This window comes from Rosa rugosa, chromosome 3 (genome assembly GCF_958449725.1).
Source record: "Rosa rugosa chromosome 3, drRosRugo1.1, whole genome shotgun sequence".
Taxonomy (NCBI): Eukaryota; Viridiplantae; Streptophyta; class Magnoliopsida; order Rosales; family Rosaceae; genus Rosa; species Rosa rugosa.
The window spans coordinates 1200936-1216371 of record NC_084822.1 but is presented as its reverse complement, the minus strand read 5'-3'; the positions used below and the strand labels follow the sequence as shown (position 1 = coordinate 1216371).

Sequence of the window (15436 nt, the reverse complement as noted above, 5' to 3'; positions counted from 1 at the left end):
TGTCTGTGCACATGACATTGATCACCTCTCGAATGGAGACCTGTTCAATCTGTAGGGTAGTTGGAAGTCTGATGCATTTGTAACCAATGGGAGATGAGGTATAGTCACTTGCGCCAAATAGCGCACTCTTTAATTCCTGGAAGGGTAATAAATGAATATATCCGATTACCCTCTGCAACTTCACACATGTATACAGTGGGATTCCATGTGATTCAAAATACAACTGAAACATAAGATATGAATTCATTACAAAATATATGTATACAGTGGCGGATCCAGAAAAGTTTCTTAGGTAAGGCAAGATTCAAGGCAAACAAGAAAAATTCAACCTAGGTAAGGCAAGATTCATCTGGTTTTGCCATTTTCTGCTATGTTTTAGGTAGCTTCATTTAGCCAACATATATAAATCAAGGTAGACAAGAAAAACTCAGTCTAGGCAAGTGCCCAAGCTGGCCTATATGTGGCTCCGCCCCCTGTATGTATATATCTCCAGATAATTCTATACTTCTAACCAAAACTCTGTACCTAACATAGTGAAACCAATTTTCCAGATAATTCTATAATCTTATAAGACTGAAACCAATTATAAAGTCACACAAGAAATAGAACTCAGAACTAAGTTGAAGCAACATAGCGAAAACCTGAGATATAGTAATGTAGTCCTATAAAACCATAACATTACTTATGCAAGCCAAAGGGTGTGAACTCAGTTCAATATCGTCATGTTGAACGTAGTTTCTAATGCATGCGAGTCATCATTCAAAGAAAGCATAACGATTATGCTTCCCTTCATGAGACGGATTGCTTATCTCTTCTGATCAGAAATTGTAGCTGGGCCACAGCTCCATCAGCTACAGAACCATTTCAGTTGCTCAAATGGATTGCGGCAGAGGTAATGGCTATCATTAAGGCTATTGAGCTAGCTTGGGTAAGGGACTGGAAACATGTATGGCTAGAAGTTGACTCTTCCCTAGTTCTAAACTTTCTGCAGTCCCCGGATTTAGTGCCTTGGCAGCTTCGTATTGAGTGGGGTAATTGCTTATATCGTATTTCTCAAATGCAATTCCGATCTTCACATATCTTTCGGGAAGGGAATCGCGTTGCAGATGCATTAGCGAATTACGGGGCGACTTCTAGTGATCTGACTTGGTGGGACCTAGCTCCTCCTTTCATTGACAGACATTGTCAGAGTGACCGTTTGGGAATGCTGAATTTTCGTTTTTGTTAGTTGTTTTTTTCTTATAGCTGTTTTTTTTTTTTTTTTGAAAGGGGGCTGATGCGGCTGCCCTCAAGCTTTGATTAATGAAATTGCAGAATACAAGGGGGGACATAGAGCCTGAACCCCATATTACAATAAGCATAAAGAGAACATCCTGAAATAATACCAAGATTCTCCATAAAATCTATGTATTCTAACAAGCACCAATTAGCAAAGAGTGCACGAATGGCTACTCCATTTGCTTTGACATAACGGTGACATACTGGAAAGATAACTCTATCATGAAGAAGCATCATTACAAAAGACACAGCTTTCCCACTATGTTGCCGCACGGAAATAAATCCGGCGACACTCAATCTCATTCTGCCACTAGGAGGTTGCGTCCATTTGATCAAGCAAATAGCTCGCCGCCTCGCTAGGCCAGACAAGGCACACTGAGTGTGCATACCGGGATATAGCCCACTTCGCCCTGCCAAATAATGGTAGGGATTTATTAATGGCATAGAGCCATATTGAACTAAGAATAAATAACAATAAATTAAAATAACAAAATAACATGGGTCAAGGGCTAAAGCCCAAGCCCAACTATCGCCAAACCCTAGCCCAGATTAATCACTGCAGAGATCACGACGTTGTGCTCCTGCTTGCACTGTCCCATCACCGGCAGCAACGGCACCACCCACCTGACGCTTCCCCATCATGCCGGCAACTAGATCCACCCATCCCCAGATTGGGTCGGAGCCACCTAACCAAGATCGAATCCAACCACTCCGATCCGAGCCAAGAAGAACCCAGCAAAGCCACCGGACTGGCATCACCACCAAGTGAATTCCGATCCGACGACACCAACTCAATCCACCCATCAAGCTGGCCGTGCACCGCTCTAGGATATAACTGCACCAGTCCTGCCTACCAAGCGAACGCAAGACGTCCCTCCTACTCGCCAGCCACCGTTGCCCAACCCCGACAGAACCTCCAGACGAACAGAACAACGACAACATCTCCCCACAACGTAGACTTCGACTAGACCGCGCACCGTAGGACACTCGGCCCCCTCTAGCCCGTTCGACGACAACGCCGCGGGGGCGAGCAGTCGGACAGGGCATCGCTCTTCCCAACACTCGACCAAACGCAAGCGGCGCTTCGAGGTCAGAGAGAAAAAAATTCCTTTGTATATAGCTGTTTTCTTTTTGGTATGGGAGGTTTTGGTTTTTGTTCCCCCTCCCTTTGTATTTTTTCTTTCTTCTTCAATAAAATCTCAAAGGTTAAGGTGGCTCCTTGCCTCTCTTAACCTTTGACTTCAGCCAAAAAAAAAAAAAAGGTCATTACAAACAAATAACTGATTTTTTTATCAAATAAACAACTCACATACAACTAGTCTATTGTGAGTCGAATTCATGACCCACATACAACTAATGTTCTTTTTGATGAATCTGATACAGAAAAGTAATGAACCCAGTAAGCTGCTTTGTAATATCAAAATAAGAACAGTGAAAGAAACGATCATGTTTGAACAACACATTAAGATTAAAGCTACTATAATTCCAAAATAAGATTAAACCACCACATTGCCCAGAGGCAGGCATAATATCATACTCAGCAAAAGAAAAATTAGATATAAATTTAGAAGCAGCAGCCTCATTGAGTTTTGTATCAATTAAACAAAAGACATCTAGACACAGTAGCTTGACAAAATGAAGAGCCTGACTAAGGATGAGGCCATCCTTAGAGCAGCCCTTTCAGTTCCATGTGGCTATCTTCATGATGAACGTATTCGTTGAAGAATCCGATTCATTAACATGTTCATGAGAAAAGACTCGACATTCTTCAAATATATCTTATAATTAACCATTAGATGACAAAGGCTGATTCATTATAACAAGAGTAGAGTGAACTAATAGAAGGCCAAAAACAATAACAATTACGAATATATAAGTAACACGATCATGTACCGGGCATTCAAAGTCTGAAACATAATAGACAACAAACCATAAATATCCGAATCTAAGATTAAGGGCATTTGAACTTCTGAATGAATTATAATAACCCAGGAAATAATCAAAGAGGCCATGTAAGAATTCATGCCTTGAAGGAAACCAGATAAAGAAAAGGGCAAGGAAATCAAACCGTAGCAGATACTGATATAATTTCTTTAAAAGCTTGGAATTTATTCTTTAAGGTTGCGCATAAGAGAGGGGTATACCTCCACAGAAGAGTCGGACCTGACATGAGGATCGTGAGTCGGCCGTCACAGGTCCAGTGTCTCGTCGGGCCTAATTTTTTTGCTGAGAGTATTTAAAAAAAATTATTAAGTAAATTAATTAAATGTATGTTTTTCACCAAACAATAAGATTGGTTTAGTTGGCAAGTTGCATTCCTTACTTTATGTTACTCTTAGCTTAGGATCGAATCCCGTTTCAGTTGTGTATTTATTTTTCTTTTCAAATATTTTTTCTTTGAAAAGGATTGATCCATCAAAAGAGAAATGGAAGAATAGATCAGCTCCTACAGAATCCAAATCCGTTGGTCGATCGTTAAACAGAAGCCAATTTCGACGCCATGCAGGAGCCGATAGGGTGAAGCCAACAGGTGGAAGTAACAGAACCTTCGAGAGCATCATATGCTTGCACACGTACGTGAGATTTTTTTTTTTTTTTTGACTTTGTCAAGGGGAACCCAAAGGCTTCCTAGGCCCAAGATAAACTCTTTCGACGCATGTGAAATGCTCCAACTGTGCATTGCAGCACAGTGCCTCGCCACTTTGACAACTTCGGGGTTCGAACCTAAGTTGGGGAGCACACCCAACTAGACAAGAACCACTAGGCCACTTGCAGTGGTTACATGAGATAGTTACTAGTCAGAGGTTAGTACTTTAGCTTAATTTGTTGAGGGAAAGAATTTGCTATTCCTATCATTTTTGCCAAATGAGTGAATGATTTCCTCCTTGTCTAGGCACCCTAAAGCACTTCATTAATGTTTTGTTCATGAGATTTTTTTTTTTGCCCTCTCCCTTCAACCAAAATGCTTCATTCACATGCAAATTAATGATCGATGCCTGAATTACTTTTCCAAGAGTGTTAAGTTCACGTTAATTAAAGAGAAATATATTTTCGTTCCAACTTGTGAAAGAGATTGGAGTTGGATCAACCCCCACCAGAATTAAAAGGCCTAAAAAATTAACAACAGGAGGCCTACCATTTTCAATAGATTGAGACGTAGGTTCAGGTCAAAGTCATGCCTGGAGGTGGCAAACGGATCGGATAATCCGAGCAGGGCATGAAGCCGACCCCCTTAAGATCTGCTCGGCAGTGGACGTACATAACCCAAAAGATGGATTTCACTATTGTTAGTGGTACTGCCAGTCATCAATAGCCACCCCACCCCACCCATGATCAATGGTCTTTAAAGTCGATAGGTTAGGTGCAGAAGGTAACGTGATGAATGGGGCATTGATAAGACTTGAGTGGAAATTATTCTATGCACCGACGGTGCAAATGATCCAACACTTATGAGATGATCTCAACCCTTGATATTTATAATTAATATTTTTATTAATAATCTAAAAATGTATTTAATATAATCTAACCATTCATTTATGTCGGTGCAAGTGCAAGTCGGTGCACTGAATCCTCCCCCAGACTTGAGCTGCCAAACATGTTATTGCAAATTGAAAAGTGAGAACGACTAGGTGCCGAAAATGACAGCATAACGTATGTAAAAAACCAAAAATGAATTGATTGGATCCTTGGATCCAAGATGAGCGCTTCCAAACACTGTTGGGAAATGAAAATTGTAAATTAATAAACAGAATTAATTTTACATTTTGTTGCATAGTTATACTAATTTACTTGCAGGGTTCAATTAACCAACTACAATAGCCAAATAAAAAGTTGCCAAACATGGACCATATTCCAAATGCTGCACATTGGACGTTTTATGAAACCGATGCATTCCAAATCAAGAAAGAGAAGAGAGAGCTGATTCGCCGAAAGGAGAATCCAAATCGAGAGATGAAAGGAAAGATAGAGGCGCATAGAAACTAGAGAGGTTCAGAGGGGGTGGAGGATGCTGAGGTTACGAATGCCAAGGTTGCAGTGGAACCTCAAAGAGATCAAGGTTCTAAAAAACGCTAGGCGCTAGTCGGGCGCCTAGGCGGTTTTTATTTTTTTAATTTTTAAATTATTTTTATGACCTATAATAATATAAATAAAAATATTTAAAGTCTAAAAATTAATTATAAATATAAAAATAGTCAAACTATAGAATAGATTAGGGTTTAGGGCCGCCTAGTCCCCGCCTAGCCCGCCTAGTAGCCCAGCGCCTAAGGGCAACGCCTAGGCCAAAATCCGATCGGTTCCTTACCGCCTAGCGCCTAGGCCGATTTTTAGAACATTGAAAGAGATACATTTTACTGATTTTAGGAAGATATGTGAATATATAATCTCTATTAGTAGTTTTTTGTATAAAACACGAATAATACATGTATTTACATATTAAAAAAAAAAATCTGTGTACTTCATACTATTCAAGAGGACTTGTTAAATTTGTCCTACTTTTGAACAAAAAATATTAAATTAAAGACTTGTGAAATCTAATCGGATTCAATAAAAATATTTGAATCTGATTAGATTTCATTCAAATGTAGTAATATAAAAATGAAGGAAACTGTTCTGATTTCATTGAAGTTAAAGAATCAAAGAATTTCTCCTAGAGAATATGATAATTTGAGAAGTTTTGATTCAAAAGAGAAAAATAAATTGAATAATAATTCTATAGTTAAAATGGAATACTGTCTACTTTGTGTTATTTGTATAGTGGGTATACGCTATACTATCAAACATAAAAAACAAATATTATTTAAAGTTTTTGCCTTTTTTTTTTTTTTTTTTTTCTTTCTGTATTTTACAAATTATGAAACAAAAAACAATATAAACTAATATTTAAAAATTAAAAAATCCAATCAATTAATTAAAATATATTTTACCTAATTTTTCAACAAACTATTACATAAAATATTCGAATAATACATGTACATATTTTTCTTATATTATACATATCCTGTATTTTACTAACATAATATCCAACATTGAGTTGCAATAAAAACTCATGTAGGAGAATACTTTGTGGGTGGAGTTACTGGCTCGTCCGAGTGGCACGAAACTAAGGGGTTGCTAGGATATGCTGCAGCACTGAGCAGCCCCCATTTTTTTTAAAGAAAAAAGTATCTGAAATATATATAAGACGTACATAAGCAATTAAATGCATAAAGAAAGAATGAAGATTAGAGAAAAGCAGGACAGAAGCAACTATGTATGAGTAAATGCATATTGGTATGAGCAAAAACATTAACATATTGGTATGAGCAAAACTCAGGTATCCTCTCAAATGTCAGAACGTATATTTTGAAGGACTCTAACCCAATTACAGACAAAATCAAAGGAAACTAAAGCCTTAACTGCTAACGAAAAATCAATCCAATTGAAATTTCAGACAAATCTTGATGGTATCGACACCGATGCCATGAGTATGGAGTAGATGTAGAAGACAAGGGAATTGTTTATGCGGTAGGAAGCCATTAAACTCATACATACATACTCATCAAAGTCGAACCCTAGACCCTAAATCCTACATACTCATCGAAGTCAAAATAGGAAGCCATTGTTCTGTCTCTGCGTCTGATCCATCGATCACAACTGATATAACTATTTTGACACTTTGTTTCTCATGCTTAAAAACATATTATTAAAATTTCTCCATATAATTATGTAACAGTAATTTATCAGAAAAAGTTGTTAGTCATGCGAGTTAATTGAAGTATGACCGTGAATCTATTGAGATATTTGTTTCTGTGGCCCCAAGAGGAAAAACTTTCTGTGGGGTTGGTTACCCCAGTTTCTTGCCGACCAATTCCCAAGTCCCAACCTCTCAACCCACACACCGCGTTGCCGTACTAATAGACATAATAAAACACACACAAAGCATAATTTTATTAATGACATATTACGATTGCAAAAAAAAAAAAAAAAAAAAAAAAAAAAAAAAAAAAATATATATATATATATATATATATATATATATATTTATATTTATTAGGTGATGAGTGACTGACTACCTCAGAAGTTACCCCAAATAGCAAAGACCTTCCTACAAAAAAAAAAAAAAATCATAATTGGTGTGTTTCTGAAGCTTCTCAACCTACCGTGTGATTCTAATGAAACCTCCATTACTAGTTTATCTGCTTTTTCCAAGTCCAATTCTTCGTGTCACGAAAAGGATATATCTCAAAGAGCACAGATACCCCACTCCTCACCTCACTCTACCCCAATTACGTGTCGCATCTCCACTGGCTGCATCCCAATAAGGTATGCAAAATCCTACCTTGACCTTGCTGATGTTATCTCCATTCTAGTCCTCATCCTTGGGGGATGATGAACACCCTGCCTGCAGCAGTAAGAGAAGAAGAGAATAATAACAAGTACATAGAATTTTTAGTGGGTTTTGAATTTTGGGGATTTTAGAAGAATAGATACTAGATAGGACCAGTGTGGTCTTTTCAGATCATAAACAACTACCTCCTCCCTCTGTTTTTGTGGCTCACCAATAAAAACGGTCTCTTTCTCTTTTTTTTTTCTCTCTTTAAATTTTGGGTCTGCTTTAAAGAGAGGAGAGGAAAGGAAAGCTCATTTCTTTTTGCTTTTGGCAGGTAGGGTTAGAGTTAGAAATTTAGGGTTTTCTGATTTGGTACTTTTTGCCATTCTCTGTCTCGTTTCAATGGAAGGAGGAGAAATTGGGGAGTTGCAGGACTGGGAGGTCCTCCACAGCGCGGAGGAGGACCCGGCCGCCCCGGTAGAAAGCCATGGAAGCTTCTCGTCGATTGAGGCTGACGCCGAGGGGATGATCAGGTCTGATTATTTCTCGTTGGAGAATCAGGGGAGGTATGCCTATGCTAAGAGTGAAGAGGGTTCGGTTGAGTCCGATAACCCGAGCTGGATTGACCCGGTTCAGGTGACTACGTATAAGGAATCGGGTGGGTTCTGGTCCGATTCCGCCAGTGATCGGTCCGATGACCGGAAAAGTCATGATTTTGAGGTGAGAGGCGAGTTGGGTATCGCCGGAAATGAGCAAAGTCGCGTGCTTGCGGAGCCTGTGGAGGAGAGTTTGGGGAAATTCGGGTCGGATGAGGCGGAAGGGAAAGTGAGTTTCCAAGAAATTGGGGAAGTTGGAAGCGCTGATAAGGATGCGGACAAGTTCTGGTCTGATTCTGGCGGAGAAGGCTTGGTTTCTGTGAAATTTGACAAGGAGGGTGGTTCAAGTGACTCGAACAAGGAATCAGCAGATGAAGAATCGGCTGAGACTGCAGTGGAAGAAGTGAAAACGGTGGCGAAATCGGGTGAGAAGAAGGTGGTCTTGTGGTGGAAGGTTCCATTGGAGGTCTTGAAGTATTGTGTTTTCAAGGTGAGCCCTGTTTGGTCTCTCTCTGTGGCCGCAGCAATAATGGGTTTAGTTATCTTGGGAAGGAGATTGTATAGGATGAAGCGAAAGAGCCAGAGCGTGCACTTCAGAGTTGCTATGGATGATAAGGTTAGTTGTTGCAATTCATTATTAGCTAATGTGTTTATAGTTGTTATTACTTCATGTTATTCGATGGCTACAATATGTCTGCACTCAGAGTATTCAAGTACTCTATGTAGGATATACTTTTGTTTCCAAATCTCAATTGAACTAATCTTTTGCATTTGTTTATTTTATTGTGTTTCTTACTTGTTGAAATGTCTGAAGTTACCATCCCAAGCTTCTATTTTTTTCCAGCGGGTGTGAATAGTTGAGCGAAAATTTTGAATTTGTTCAGTCAATTGTTTCCATTTCTGTTCTTATAAGTTTATGAAGTTTTGTGAAATCAACTTATATCAAGTTCTTCACATTCCTAGCCATTCTTTGGCAGGATGTGTTTCTTCATATTCCTAGTAATATTTTGGTAGGATGTGTTGGTATTTGGTATAGATTCACTAAAGGGAACATTGCCAATTTGTTGCAACACAGGTGGTTTTGTTAGTCTAGGCTTCTGTTTGCCAATTGTAAATTGTACTACTCTTATTTTCATGGCTAGTTTAATCTAGTTTTCATCTTCAAGTAAAATGAAACAGTGCACAATATTTATAAAATCCATTTTTCTGTTGGCCAATTTATGGGACTTGAATCAGTTGAATGGTTTGCCCACTTTCTGATAAGCAATTTTGTATACTATCTTTTCATATCTTTCTTTTGCAGTTTCAATCTTGATAGAATTATTTGGGAGTACTTCTTACTGACCCTGTGTTGTTGTTTTTAACATATCCTAATGCAAAGAAATGCATCGACTCCATCCTATTCAGCTTCTTCCATTGATTTCACTGTATTCTAGTTCCAGTATTATCATAATTTGGTTTTGCTTATGCTATTCTATTGGCTTTCTAAATGCTTATGTCTATGCTATTTTCTTTCATGATAGATATAGAATAGATAGACCTTACAATAGAGATGAACAAGTATTCAAAGTTACCCTAGCTTACACATTTACAAACAACTGAAGGAACACAAATCTCAAGAAACAGCAGCCACCGTATCTTGACAGAAACAAATACAGATTACCTTTTTCTTCAAATGAAACTGATTTCCACAAGGACTCCAGACTTTGTTCCGAACTATCCAAACACTGCCATCACAGTGCAAATCCCTATGACTTTTATTTTTATCTCCAGATTCCCCACCAATGCACAATGATTCGCCAATGAACAAAGAAGTCATGAAGAGGGAGTTGCCTAATTCAGCATGATAGAAATTTAGTTTTATTTTACGTAGCACAAAAAGAAGGAATTACTGTTTTTTTGCAGCATGATGCACCGATATGGTTATTTTTCTTCTTGTTTACAGAGTTTTAATAATCATGGATCCAAGAGATAGTTGTCATAGGCATAAACCTTAATTGACAGATCTATGTATCTTTGGCAGAAAGTGCATACTCATTTTTGCATAGCTTTTGCCAGAGTTCTTGGAATTCTTCTTCAATCCATAATTTTTCGGCAATATTCACAAGTTTGCTAGTTATATTAGTCAACTTTAAGATGAAATAAACTCCTTTTGGGTGATTAAGGTAGTCCATCCTTATTTTTTAAAGTCTCTACTGGAGATTCTCCTCTTTTTGGCCTTGGAATGGTAGATTAATTTATTCCCTGGAGTTGTTGAATTTATATGAATAAGTATAGGGATAGCTTCAATAAAAAAAAAATTAAAAAAAACTTAATTTCTTTTGGGTTGCACCATGAGCCGTAGGTGGTCTGGGCAAAGATGATAGAACGTAGTTTCATGTTTTGTTGGAAGCAAACAGATTCTATGGTGGTGGATTTTCATTTGCTTATATTTTATTATATGAGTGCCTTTATAATAATGTAAATTTCGCTTTTATTTTTATTTTTATGGTAACTATCTTGAGGTAGCGGCATGTCTTACTGAAATTGTTTTGCAGAAGGTATCTCAATTCATGAGTCGTGCTGTGCGTCTCAATGAAGCATTTTCAGTTGTGAGGCGGGTTCCTATTATACGACCTTCACTGCCGGCAACTGGAGTCAATCCATGGCCTGTGATGAGTTTCAGATAAAAAATTCTTCTTGTGAAATATATAGAAAAAGAAAGGATTCTGTCCATGATCTGTGCTAAAAGACTATGTTCTTAGTTGCTTTGTATTATAACAAATGTGGCTGCTTTGTGTATGAACTTTAAGTTAAGAACCTTTTGCATCTGTTTGTGTAAAATACAGACAAAAGTTTCAACTAGAATTTGATTCTTCTTGTATGTATGCTATCTATCTCAATCTGAATGGGTGATGTACTTTTCATACAACATATTCAAATGCCAAATTGCAAATGGAAGAGTTTGATATACTTCTATCTGAGAATAAATGATATGTTTTGAACTTCCAATTTTGTCCCTTTTCTTGGAAAGCTATTGAGTTATTATACCATTTTTGCTTATGATTGACTTAGAAAATCTAGTGAATTTGTTGCATGATTCGGTGAAGTTCCGTCATTGTAAACAATGTATGTATGAAACTTGGAGGTGGAAACAGAATCTTCCCTTTTAATGTTGATGAAGCAGTGATAGTCCGGAGTTCTGCACTACCACCATCAAAATTACAAGCTTTAACATGGTTTACATTAACGAACATGCCAAAGGATTTTCGTCACTAAAAGTTTGACAGGGGTAAATATGTTCAACTGAATATTGAGGAGGATATTGGAACCTAATTTCCACTACTTCTGGGCAGATCTTATTATTGGTATTACTTTTACTATTATCATTACTTTTACTATTAGCATCCTTGCCCTTCTCTTTTTCCTTGACCTTGCCTCGTCCTATTTCCTCTTCTTGCTTGACAAACTCAGCATGTTTTCCCAATTGTTTCTTGATGTATTCTATGAGCTTTGGTGGATCAACTATGCCCCTCACAGTCACCATTGAAGTCTCCATGTTTGCTTCTACATTTAGAACACCTAACAGTGTGCCAAGATTTTTAATTAATCATCAATACCAAACAGAGAACTGAGTAGTTCGAAAAAACACAGTTCGGATTGTGAAACTACAAGATCAATCATGTATCTTAAGTCCTCAACTTGAATCTTTAATAGAACATTACTTCATTTTATTGCACTACAGATCCAAGTGAATTGTAGAAACAGAACAAAAATACAGATATACCTTTCAATCCCTCCAAGCAGTTCTTAATATCAGTTTCACAACCTTGACAATGCATCAATATTTTGAGCACCACAACTTTCACAGGAGGCAGAGCCTAAAATTCACAGTAGTAAGATCAAGAAAGACAAGACATGAGAAAAGGGATACAATAGAGTAGAAAGATATACAAAACTAGGAGTTTCTAGTCAATGTTTAATTCTAATTAGATACCACTTCTTTCTTTTCTGGCTGCCTTTTCTCTTTGTTTTCTGGTTTTAGTTTGGGAGATATAAGTTCAGCATTTCTGCTATACTTCTTTTGAACTCTCTCCAAAACCTTCAATGGATCAGCCCTTTTTCCTTTCACAACCACTCTGTTGTTTGGATAATCAACCACAACCTCTTCAACACCTAATGAATCAATTAAATGGAAAAGAAAAAAGTTATATATGCATGCAGTTCACATAATCACATCAGAGAGTTGGTTGTTTATAAGAACTATTACCTTCAAAACATCTCAAGCAACTGGAAACCTTACTTTTGCATCCTTCACAATGCATTAAAACTTTCAACACAATTTCTTTGCTGGAATCACAATTCTTCTCTGCCATGTTGTGGAGTCGGGTTAGTATTGGGGGTGGGGGGAGGGAGATATATATAAAGACTGCAGGGCATATGCATGTGAAGATATATAGAAACAGTTTCCTAGCAAATAACTTTTGTGGTTACAATCTTGCAAATAAATATCTTGATTACATGACTATTGAATTACCATTTCACCAAATAGAGAGAATCTAATTCGGCATATATATCAAGTGGAGTAATGGATAAATTCCCAAGTATAGGTGTGGTACATTTATTTAGTCTAATAATGGTCCTCACAACTTATTTCTGTTTCAGTTTTACAGAAGGCTATAACCTAATCCAGAGACCCACATTAAAAATCATAATGGTGGTGCTCTTAATCTTTCATAGAAATAGGCTTTTATGAGATAGTAAGATGGTTAGTGATAAGTCTAGAAAACATAAGCGTTAGAACATGAAAAGGATTGTTAACTGTAGTCCTTTTAAAGAGACAAACAAGTTTATACCGTCTCATTGATCGACATTTAGTAAGTCCCTGATCATAGTGCTGTTAAAAGTATCTATACTGACCACATATCAAGTAAAATGCATTTGCAATATCCTGCAATGTGTTCTGCCTTCTCTTTAAACAATTTATCATATCATCAAAGCTTAATTTATTTCTATAGGAGCAATACCATCATCATCTCTGATATGATACAATCTGGATTAGCTTATATAGATGGAACTGAAAACGTAGCTACAAGGGGCAGCTTTGAAATAGTAAACAGATGGTTGTGAACAGAAAATAGCACAATGATTCTGCACAACTGCAGCTTTAGCAAACGCATCGGCACTATATTCTCCGCGTTGCTCAGAATTAAAACCAACAGCGGATAATTTATTTGGTATTCCTTTTTATTCATTGTTTTGTACAAATAAGCACAAGATCATACAATGTCCTAATAACCTTGGATTGTGTGCCTGGTTACATCAGATGCATTTAGCCCCCACTGATTGGAGGTATAATGGCCAACTCATCCTTGTCTTTAACAAGTGCCGACTCAGTTGTGTACTCTTCGTTAAGAGCAAGAACCATGCACCCACGGATCTCTTCCAAGCTCGGAAAAATGGAAATGAGCTTATTTAAACAATCATTAGCTGTACTGCCAGATGATACCTCCAATGGCATCTCTGTGAGGCCAGTGAGGTCCCGAGCCCTGGCAAAGAACAACACCTTCATCTTAACAGATGAATCCTTGATCCCCTTAGTTGTAGGGTCCATAGTTACAGACTTAATCTCTTCTTGCTTGAAATCCATTGCAGAACACCCTGCCTCATGAATTAATAGTTCTGAAACATGTACCCTGCAATGATAACATCTGCAATTATAAGATTTCTCCCTAGAGAAATAATATAGGAAAGCAAAGCAAACCACAACTTGTTTTATAAGTGGCAAGTGCTTATTACTTACTTCAATTGTAAATTAAACCATGAGCCAATGCCAATACCAGTTTTGAACTTTTCAGATTTGACCCAACAAATAAGTCAAGCAGTTGGAGGTTATATCTAATAAATATGTTAAGCCTCTGGAACTCAAGTCATCAACAAGATAACGATTTTTTTGAAGTCTGGACCAAGAAAATCATGCCCAGCATTTGGAGAACCTATTACTTTTAAAACATTTAAACTAGAGTTCCAGATGATCGAACCCTAACCCTAGCGTGCAAGGATCGGTCTCTCTCAAGCTATGTTTATGTATATCACAATGAGCATGTACTTTTTTTTTTTTTTTTCCATTGAATTGAACTTGTTTCATCCAGAATGCATAGTTGAAAATGCCATCATGAACCAATTATATGCTGACTACAACTGACAATGGGTGAGAAGGCTTGATAGATCACTATGCATGTGTCATGTATATGCATCAAACATCAATAGAAACGTAGTTAGAATTTTCCTACAACTAAAAACTCAACAGCAAGTTACCATCCTAGTTAAATAACCTCAGGATTTTCTATACATACAATTCCAAACTAATCCATACCACTATGCAAGAACTACAAACTAGCAAGCTTCTATACGATTCCTACATCATAAAGCTCATCTTTTACTTCCAATTACAACAAAAAGGAGGCACTATCATGCGTTTTCCCTTTTAAAGAGTCTTGTTCTAGCAATTTTCGTGCATTACACAAACCCCAAATCAGACCATGAATCCCGAGGGAACTAATTTCCAGCTTGCCTAACCTCCCTAAACCTATTCTGAACTGATGCTGGTATATACTCTAAACTGTATTCTCATGCCAAGTAGCAACATATATCGAAACTCATCTATAGAGCCGAGTATACAAAAACGTTATCATAACAGAGTTTGCAAATCACCAAAAACTTAAACAAGACTTCAAATTTTCTTTACCAACACTCATAAATTTGCTATTGGCAAATCATACATGTCAAACTCCAACGAATCAAAATTCTTTGCATATGATTCATATGATCTACGCTACTGATGAAGTATCACAACAACAAAAGCACTCACTATATGATCAATATAGTCAACGGCGGTACAAAGTCAAATCTATCAAAACCACATTTGAAGAATGAAAGTCAAGAAAGAAAACAAAGAGAAAGAAGCGCCAACGTCCTAAGAAACTGAGAGGACTTATCCGTAAATAAGAGAGTAGATATCTCATTTTTGGGGAGAAAAAATAGAAGCTTTACCTTCACCTCAATAATCCAGAAGCTTCAGAGATTACAGAGAGAGGAAAGAGAGAGTCTTGGGTGCTGTGAGGTTTTTGGTTAAGATTGGATTCTTAAGTGCACCGTGTGTCCCTGGGCATCAATGCACCAGATTTTTAACGCCGGTGAACTAATCCTGTTTCGTCTTTAAAACAACGCCGTTGGATTAGTGCAACGGTCAAGATTAACGGAGCACCAGATA

General features: G+C 37.4%; 3 protein-coding genes across 4 annotated transcripts; 1 reads left to right on the top strand and 2 right to left on the bottom strand.

The window, feature by feature from the left end:
* The first annotated feature begins 7549 nt into the window (after positions 1-7549).
* Positions 7550-11175, top strand: LOC133736738 (uncharacterized). Of its 2 annotated transcripts, none has more exons than XM_062164332.1 (2): positions 7550-8800; positions 10725-11175. In XM_062164332.1, the coding sequence occupies exons 1-2, from the start codon at positions 7991-7993 to the stop codon at positions 10851-10853; spliced, it is 939 nt and encodes a 312-aa protein (XP_062020316.1). In that variant the 5' UTR covers positions 7550-7990; the 3' UTR covers positions 10854-11175. The 2 variants fall into 2 exon arrangements, with proteins under 2 accessions (XP_062020316.1, XP_062020315.1); XM_062164331.1 differs by having other exon boundaries at positions 7569-8800; positions 10722-11175.
* Positions 11176-11363: 188 nt separating this feature from the next.
* LOC133740166 (heavy metal-associated isoprenylated plant protein 8) lies at positions 11364-12558 on the bottom strand. Its single transcript, XM_062168084.1, has 4 exons — positions 12434-12558; positions 12161-12339; positions 11951-12044; positions 11364-11745 (listed from the first exon to the last, which is right to left on the bottom strand). Exons 1-4 carry the CDS (start codon positions 12537-12539, stop codon positions 11405-11407), a joined length of 720 nt encoding a protein of 239 aa, XP_062024068.1. The 5' UTR covers positions 12540-12558; the 3' UTR covers positions 11364-11404.
* A 649-nt stretch (positions 12559-13207) lies between these two features.
* On the bottom strand, positions 13208-15364 carry LOC133740167 (molybdopterin synthase sulfur carrier subunit). The gene is made up of 2 exons (XM_062168085.1): positions 15217-15364; positions 13208-13859 (listed from the first exon to the last, which is right to left on the bottom strand). The coding sequence occupies exon 2, from the start codon at positions 13811-13813 to the stop codon at positions 13496-13498; it is 318 nt and encodes a 105-aa protein (XP_062024069.1). The 5' UTR covers positions 13814-13859; positions 15217-15364; the 3' UTR covers positions 13208-13495.
* Positions 15365-15436: the final 72 nt, after the last annotated feature.